The 9387-nt window shown below is 32.0% G+C and overlaps 1 protein-coding gene across 1 annotated transcript; it reads right to left on the bottom strand.

Annotated features, from left to right (window-relative positions):
- Window positions 1–3955: 3955 nt before the first annotated feature.
- On the bottom strand, window positions 3956–8930 carry LOC120077701 (cationic amino acid transporter 6, chloroplastic-like). Its single transcript, XM_039031661.2, has 5 exons — window positions 8451–8930; window positions 7732–7954; window positions 6382–6712; window positions 5520–5748; window positions 3956–4611 (listed from the first exon to the last, which is right to left on the bottom strand). The coding sequence occupies exons 1-5, from the start codon at window positions 8827–8829 to the stop codon at window positions 4037–4039; spliced, it is 1737 nt and encodes a 578-aa protein (XP_038887589.1). The 5' UTR covers window positions 8830–8930; the 3' UTR covers window positions 3956–4036.
- Between the last annotated feature and the right edge of the window lie 457 nt (window positions 8931–9387).

A 9387-nucleotide genomic window follows, 5' to 3' on the forward strand; every position in this document is an offset into this window, starting at 1 on the left:
TTATAACGACCGTTTACTGTTAAAACTGACTATTTCAAATTCAATGACCTAAGGTAACTCGATCTTAATCCTGAGCTAACTATGAACTCCTGTTTATTTGAGATTATTCTTTGATCTATATAGGTGAGAGTAGTCTAACAACACTGCTCAATAAACCTCCCATTTTGAGGATAAGATTGGATAGATAACTGGTGTCATAGTTCTGTAGGATGGAATTCGCTCCTACCCAGTTTAGGGTTAGCAGATAGGTTGTTCTCTTAAGCACTGATTCCTGGCCTTGGGCAATGGAGCCCGACTTTTACATGATCGAGAGGGTAATGGTTTATAAGTTGGACAATAAACCAATTATTTAAATGGAGGATCAGTGAGAGCTTAAGGAGCAAGATGTATTTATAGGAGTAAAACGATAACTTTGACCTAGCTATAAATACGAACGATCTGTGAAGGATCGACTTACTAATTATGGTAAAAATTGGACAAAAATATATCTACAAGTGAGGAGAGTACAACTATCAAGCTATAGTCGTGTGTCTCGATAGTTAACAAATATTGATTAATTCGGTCTAAAGAGTTTAGCCAATGAATCTCAAATCATTGGAGCTCATGATCTTTAGGTCCATAAGGTCCCTTTACTAGCTCGTAAAATATATCTTGGAATAATGAATTGAGTAGATTTGAATTATTCAAATTTGAAATTAGGGTTTTGAATTTGAAGTGTTCAAATCCAATTTAGTGTTTGATTAATTATTTTCGATATAATTAAAACGTTTAATTTTGTTGAATTAAACGAATTTAGAGAATTTAAAATATTTAAATATTAATTTATATGAATAGAATTCATGTCTAAATTAGGTATTTAATTAATTTAATATTTGGTATTAAATTATTAATTAATTAGATTTCATTAATTAATTCTTTAAATAAAACAATTTCAATTTTGAAAATTCAAAATCAATTTTGAATTTTTATTTAAATTTAATTTTAGTGAAAATTAAATAAAAAAAAAATTGGAAAAGAAATTGAAAATTTAAAAATTCCATTAGTGGAATTAAACCAACATTTGCAAGTTTGATATGGATTAACCCTATAATTAACACCTAAGTCCACTTTGTTAGTGGTTGTTGAAGTGTCATCAAGTTGATGAACAAAGTGCTTGCATGAGTTTGTTGTTTAAAAACTTCAATTTTCAGATTTTGAACTTCTTGATGCATCTGAAATTCTAAATATCAGTTTGCTTTCCATAAACCTTCTTCCTTCCTAACCCAAAATTGAGCTAAATCTGAGATTCCACCTCTCAATCCAAGTTGAAGATTAGTAGAGAAGATCATTGTGGTGGTCTACTATCAAATTGGAAGCCCAATTCGTAGATGGGAAGAAGAATTTCAGCTGTTCATCAAAGGTATTCTAACATGAAACCCTACTTTCTGCAAAACAGTTTTAGCATGCTTTATAAACTCAAATTAAGATTTCGTAAACACCATAGAGGAAGAATGAAAGGAATTTTTTTAGGCAATGGGTATACTCGAAGAATTAGAGGTACCAGACATTTTCCCGAAATGTTTAAGAACACAATTAAATTGCTTTGAAAGAAGTGATATGGATTCAGTAAGGGAATCCTCTGACTCTCTATCTTGTTCAACAAGTTCCTCTTTAACTGAGGATTGAAAAGCAATTCCCTTGTCCTTCTTCTTGGACTTTCCAACATCTCAAACGTAAGCAAGGAACCAAATATTTTATCCACTCTCAGCTTTGTTATGTCTTGAGCTTCCTTGAATACCTAAGAACCTTCCGCACAAGTTTTTCTTTTGAAATTTTCTCTCCAAGGGCAAACGACTTATTTGCATTGTTTAACAGCCAAATATTGAATTCAGAATGAATTCTTCCAATGATTGTCAAACTTTAATTTCAACAATTGCAACCTTTACATCTTGACAGTAGAAGTTCCATCATGAGCAACGGATAAGATATCCCATGCCTCCCTAGCAAAGACACAAGTATTAACTAGTCTGAATATGTTGCAATCTACACCATTAAATATGGCATTTAAGGCACGAGAACTCCCCAACTAAGCTTCATCTTTTTCTCCAGACCATTGAGACTCTAGTTTCAAGACTTCCTTTCCATCATCAATTTTGGTGGTAAGATGAGACCACCTAGAGTCCATAGCCTTCTAAGTTTTTCTATCTATCCAAAGCTGTCATTTGAGCTTTCCAATATGAATAATTTGTTCCATCTAGAACTGGAGGACGAGTGGTAGAGTCACCTTCTTTGATCCCATCCATAATTGAAGCACTTGTGGTGAAGGTGACCCACTCTGGTACCAAATGAAAAAGCAACAGGATAACTCCCCACTCAAAACATGAATGTTAAACGCAAAGCATTGACAAGCTTTATAACAATACAAATACTAACAAGTAAACAAGTAAAGGCATACAAAAGTTGGTAACACAATTCCGTAGTAATCCACCTATGTCTAGGGGGTAGTGTGTCCAGGGAAGATAATCCATTAATAATAAAGAGTTAAGCAGCTCACAACATAGTACTTATTTGTAATACACAATCACTATAGTGACTCACATAAAGCTCAACTCACTAACCACCTAGGCTTCCCTTAGTTGTGAGACTCCCTCTCAAGTGTACTTAGGCTCCCTATAAGTTTGATAATATTGGTGTTAGACACTTTGGCTTCTTACAGTATGTGAGACTTCTTTCACTTAGATATCTTCCCCTTAGTCAGCGAACTCCCTTTAGTGATGAATCTTAGGATACCCTAAAGATGGAGAACTCCTTCTCTGAAGCTAAGCCTTAGGCTCCCCCTAAGACTAAGAATCCCTAGCAGCAATGGTTTAGGCTCCCCCTAAGACTGTGATTTACTTCAAAGTATTGCACTCCAACAGATGAAGAACTTGCACAGCGGAATAGTAAGCAACAAGAAAAAACACATCGTGCACAACAATGGTCATAAAATAAAACACGTCTTGCTTAATAACAAAAGCAGCCTCCTTAAATGTTCAACATAAATCTCCTTAAATAATCAAATCCAAGAAAGGAAACAAATTTTCATTTGGAAAAGATAAGCCGCACCTCAATAAAGGAAAATATTGGATAGAAAATTGCAGCTAGATATTTCCAGATAAGAAAAATATTCTACACGAAAATGAACTATTGTTTAAAATAGATGTTAAGATTTTATTTGAGATAATCGCAACCATTGTCGTAGAAAATTATAAAACGGACTAACCAAAACTACAACACAATTCGTTTTCTTAAACATGTTCTTAGGTCTTCAAACTGTGCCAATGGTTAAAAAACAAATTTCCACTTCTGTTTGGATTATATAATTGCCCAAATTGCTCATATCTATCTTTACGCACTTCACAAAAAGACCACTACCGTCATGCTATACATATTTTTCTCTTTTATGTCAAGTTGTTATGACAGATTGAAGTAAAAAGAAAAAGTGCAGCCAACAAAAATATATATCTAGAAGACTAGAACAGCACCAATTTTATTTTGGATGGTCTTTTTTTTTTTCTCACCCTTTTTCTCTTTCTTAATTTTCCCTGTGTGAGTGGGCAAAAGAGGGGCTATTGGATATTCTTTTTCCTTTTGTACCTATATTTCAACTCCCCACCATGGCAATTGGATTTTTCCAATATAGATCTCCATATGAAATGTCCACCATGATTCACAATTCAATTCCTTTGTTTATAACCTATTAAATAGGGTCATTTTTGTAAAAAAAAAAAAATTGGAAATTTTGTCTTTTAGAGAGACCTAATTTATCAAAATCAAGGAAATATTAGTTCATTAAATGGGTCCTTTTTTAGAAAGAAGTATAATTTGTATTTTGATATATAATAAGCTTGTTTGAATTAAATTTCATAATCTACAATATTTTACACAAAAGAACAATCCCTAGACTCCATAGCTAGAGTGACAAAAGAAAAGGATATATAAAATAAAGTATTAAATTTGAGCAAATTTAAGAAATAAAAGTAGTGGTCATGTGTGTTAGAAAGTCAACTTTCATCTATCAAAGCACTTGTATATCCAGCTTGCTTTGTTGGACTGTTGAATTCACATTATTGGTCACTTCACCAACCCTATTGTTCACCTCCATAATAATCTCCTCAGCTTTGTAAGTTGAGTGAACACCATACACCACATAGAACAAGGTTATCAAGCATGACCAAATTGCAAATCTTTGGAATGACAACATCCTCAATGTGGTCATGAGAAACACATTAAGGAATATCGATGTCGCAGCCGGCCACGGCATGTAGGGCACCGACCATGCCTCAGATGTATCCTGGCTCGGGAATTTGTAATGAAAGAAGGCGATGATGGAGATCGTCGATGCACCGAAGAATAAAAGACCCGGCCACCATTGTTGGTTGAGCTTCCACGATAGGGAGAAACCGATGGCCGAACACGAAAGGAGGAGAAGAAAGAGGAGAATACGAGACGGAGGATGTTTGCTTACCATGACGTATCGACGATAGATGGTTGCATTTGCTACTAGATAGAACACCATGAGTGTCCCAATTGAAATCATTTCAATCACTATGTAAAGCTCAGTAAAGAGTGCAATTGAAGCCGTACAAAGTCCTATACAATAGGAAAAGAGAGACTTGCATTACAAGCTTGATTGAAATAATGTACATTATTTTAATTTTCATATTCATTGTCCTTCTACTAACTTTGTTTTTTTTATCACAACTCTTTTATCTATATTCTTACTAATAGTCATTGAAATGTAGTTAGATTATAAGAAAATTATTTCAAATGATAAAACATTTAAAAATATTTATAAGATATAGCAAAATTTTAGAACAATCAATGATAGACGTCGATAGACACGGATAGACTTCTTGATAGTTATAAAATTTACTATATTTTATAAATATTTTGATTTATTTTTATATATCTAAAAATAGCCCTAGATTATATTCAAAAGAGATTTAACTTGAATTTGATGAGCATAAATTTTTCGGTTCAATAAAAATTTTCTGAAGTGGCCGGATACTAGTAACAAAATTTAAAAAACCTTCGAATATTACTTGATGGTCGTAATTTTGACTTTAGTTCATTTTTTTTCTCTGAAATTCTTTTTTGAACTTCTACTTTCAAAATGTTTATTTTTGTACATTTTAATGGTTGAACTTTCAAAAAGTGATCATTTTGATTTTTGAAAAATAAAGGGACAAAAAAAAAAGATATTTAGATATTGGGTGGGTTGCATAAAGGTTGGTGCATTATTATTATTTTTACCATGTAACAAAAAGGGTTGCCTAGGATATAGATAAAAGTACTTATGCTATATCTAATCATTGTCTAGGTCAAAAATGGTCTCTTTTTCAAAAATACATGGACGAAAATAGACCTTTTGAAAGTATAAGAATTAAAATGTTAAAAATATAAAGATAAAAATGAACATTTTAAAATTATAGAGATTAAAATGAACTATAACAATAATATTTAAACTCAAAAGAAAAAAGAATTAGGGAAGGAATTACCCAAAAAGAGTGTGGCATTCAATGGTGTGCCTGTTTTAGGATGGACCTTGGCTAGCCAAAAAGGGACTAACCTAGCCCTTCCAATTGCACAAAGGTATCTTGCTTGTCCCAACATAGCAACAAGAAGAGAAGCCACAATGCCTAAGCTTGCTCCACCACCTATTAAATTGCCTGCCCACTTCCAACCAAGCCTTTGAAAGGCTATTGAAAATGCTGCTTTCTCTGATATCTGTTTACAAAATTTTAAATATATTTATATGTATATAGGTTATAATAATTATAAATGACCCCAATTGGAGGAAGGAAAACTATCTCCTAGTCACAATCCATTAACAATTAGGATTGTTTATTTATAATGATTGCTAGCTATTTATATGCATATTTGATGAAGCTTTTTTTTTTTTTCATTTATGGACCCATTTAGTCTATCAATAAATTTAATTTTAGTGGCTTTGGTTAAGTCTAAGATGTGTTTAAAAAAACACATGCTTAAACTTTCTTTATATTTGATTCAAATTTTTAATGAGAAACATGTTTTATTTTTCTCATCATTTTCTTAGCATATACTAAAAGAAAGTCATTAATGACATTTCCCATCTTCCTTTTTTTTAAGTACAATTTCTTTACCAGTCTAACTATACTTCTAGGAAAAAAATTTAGGTGGAGAGTCATTGTCCGTCTTAAAATGTATCGATATTCGATTGTCAAACACAAACTTTCAATAACCAAACTTAAACAAAATGATTATCAAACACGGTTTTTTCTTCTCTAAACCGGTCATCCATTCTTAAAAAAAAGTATAGTATTTGAATAGCGCAATGTGTACTAGGACCTAGTGTGACATATTATTGAAATAATTTACCTGATTGTATGGGACCATAAGGGAGAGAGACAAAGCCATGAGACAATAGAGAGCTGAAGTAATGATAACAGAACCCACTATGCCAATTGGAAGGCTTTTTGTAGGGTTTTGGATTTCTTCAGCAAGTGTTGAAGCTGAATCATAGCCTATATAGCTGAAGTAAACAATAGCTGCACCATCCAAGACACCTTTAACACCAAAAGGAGCTAATCCACCAGGCTTTACTAAATTCTTTGCACTTCCTTTGTACATCCCACAACCAATTATAAACCCAAAGAATATCACATGGAACACTGTCATTATTAGGTTTAATATTGAACTCTCCTTTGTACTGCAAAACACAACACCAATATATATATATATATATATACCACTTTTTTCAATTATATATATCAAACCCCAAAAACACTATCCCTATTATACTATCTCATACATTCCATTTTCCTATATCATAATAAAAAAAATTGGGATTTGGGGATTTTCAATCTCATGATCAAATTATATTCTTTTGAAAATAATCATGTTAGGAATTGAGAAAAAAATTATTCAGTGAGGCAACTACTTTCATAATTGTTCAATATATATTAAAAACAGTCATTATTTTGTGATAATCAATATTTGATACAAATTTAAAATACCTTTTGTAGATACTGTCCCATATATCAAATAGTGTAAAAAGTCTCAGAATAATTTCTTAATTCTAAGGTGGAAATATTGGTTTTTTATCTTAAATAAGAAAGTTTAAATTGTAAATTTGGTCTCTATGGTTAAAAAAAAAAGAGTTAGAATTTAGTGTCTATGATTTAATAAAATCTTTATAAATACTCCATGCAGTGACCAAAATCTAATCCTTTTCCTAATCATAAAGACCAGATTTGTAATTAAAAAAAATTAGATTCCGTTTGGTAACTATTTGATTTTTTATTTTTGTTTTTGAAAACTAAATCTATTTCATCCACATTTCTTACAATAATATCAATCTTTCTTAAGTACAAATGGTTGAGTTCATACCTCAATTTCAAAGACAAAAACAATTTTTTAAAAGTTACCTTTTTAGTTCTCAAAATTTGACTTGTTTTTTTTTAACCATATGTAGAAAGTAGATAACAAAAAAAAAATTTAAAAGTAAAAGTAGTGTCCATATGCTTAATTTTTTTTAAAAAAAACAAAAACGAAAAAACAAAATAATTATCATTGGGTGATTTATAAAATATAACAAAAATAGTAACAGACCCACATAATTGCAAGGTGAGAGAAAAACAAATTTATATTAAAAAAAATTGGAAGAAAAGAAAAGTAAGTAAAATTAATTTAGATATGGTGAATCGAGAGAGAGAGAAAAAGAAAAACCTGTGGCAAAGACAAAGAGTGAGAAGAAGAATGAGACCCACAGCAGGGAAATCCAACATATTATAACCCTTTAATAAACCATGAACTTCCACTCTCCATGCATTTGGTTCACTTTCTCCAAATGCAACACAAAGATATTCTGTAAAACTTCTTGCCACTGCAGCATTTGACAACACATATTCCATTATAATGTTTGCTCCAGCAAAATATCCCACAAATTCACCTACAAATATATCATATAATTAACATCTCAAACCACCATCATCAAATATATATATATATACACCCGAGTTTCGATATCATGTTAATTTATTGTTGAAGCCGAGAGCTAAAAAGATCGAGTAAAAGTATACAATTGAATTTTGAAATTGACACCGCTAAAAGTTTGGACTTTGTTGACTATGTAGTTTTTGTTTTGTTGATGCTCGTGACAAAATATCGCCAATAAAACTTTAATTTAATTACAATTGATTTAAAAATACTTATATTAACGATAATAAAATGTCAATAAAGGTTTATATTTATGTTGACGGTCAAAAAGCTAAATAAAAGCATCTTTGATGACATAAAAGTACTTAACTTCCCATCAAAACTGTGAATTCATAGTTTTTCGATTAGTTGATGGGTAGTAAACACTAATGAAACTATTTTTAATGTTTTTCGATAAAGATCAAAATTGTAGTAGTGTGGGGTTGACATTATTAGTACTGACATCATACCAAAAGTGAGTCTTAAGTAACTGAAGGCGCCGCCAGCGGCGGAGACATGGACGGAGAACTCAGTGTAACATAGAGACGAAAGGAGAGCGGATATTCCAGCGATAATATAGGACAAGAAAACGGCGGGGCCGGTGACGTGGAGGGCGACGGGACCAGTAGTGACAAAGACGCCAACGCCGAGCATTCCCCCGACACCGAGAGCGACTAAATCGAACCACTTGAGCTTCCTCTTCATGTCAGCTCCTGACCTTTGCCTAACTTGGTTAAGTTCTTGATCAGGAGTCCATGTTGCTAGCATTCGCTTTCTTAGCCGGTGAGGCGTTTGGGACAACGAGTAGAGATAGCGGCGAAGGAAGGTGGAGGACACGGCGGTGGCCATGGCGGTGGGAGGTTGGGGAAGAAGAATGAATGTGAAAGGAATAAAGGGCTTAAACAGCTTCTTCTTCTCTACTATGGGGTGAAATGAAAGTGAAAGGGAGCTTTTTAAATAAGTGATTGGGGGAGAGGATCTTGGACCTGTAGAATATTTGTAATATTATGGAAAGTTATATTCTCTTTACTAATTATTATTTTTTTCATGTTATTAATGTTGTTTAAATTTTGTATTTTCTGGTAAATTATTTAGATTTATTTATTTTCTAATATAAATTTAGTTAAAAATGTTTTAAAAAGTAGAAAACATAATAACATAATCAATTGGTACAACACTTTTTTGCCAGCCACTACTAGTTTTATTTGTGGTTAAGCTATAGAAAATGCTCTCAACTTTGTACTCATTTCAATAATACTCCTTATATTACAAGAGTTGTATTAATACATTTAATCTTTATTACAAATATCTTTATCATTAGTATATATATGTTTGGATGGATCAATTTTTTTTTTTCTTTATACATTTTTACAACTACACAACATGATGATGATGTAAGTTAGAGAG

The sequence above is a fragment of the Benincasa hispida genome, chromosome 5 (assembly GCF_027475165.1).
Source record: "Benincasa hispida cultivar pf3 chromosome 5, pf3_genome.v1.1, whole genome shotgun sequence".
Taxonomy (NCBI): Eukaryota; Viridiplantae; Streptophyta; class Magnoliopsida; order Cucurbitales; family Cucurbitaceae; genus Benincasa; species Benincasa hispida.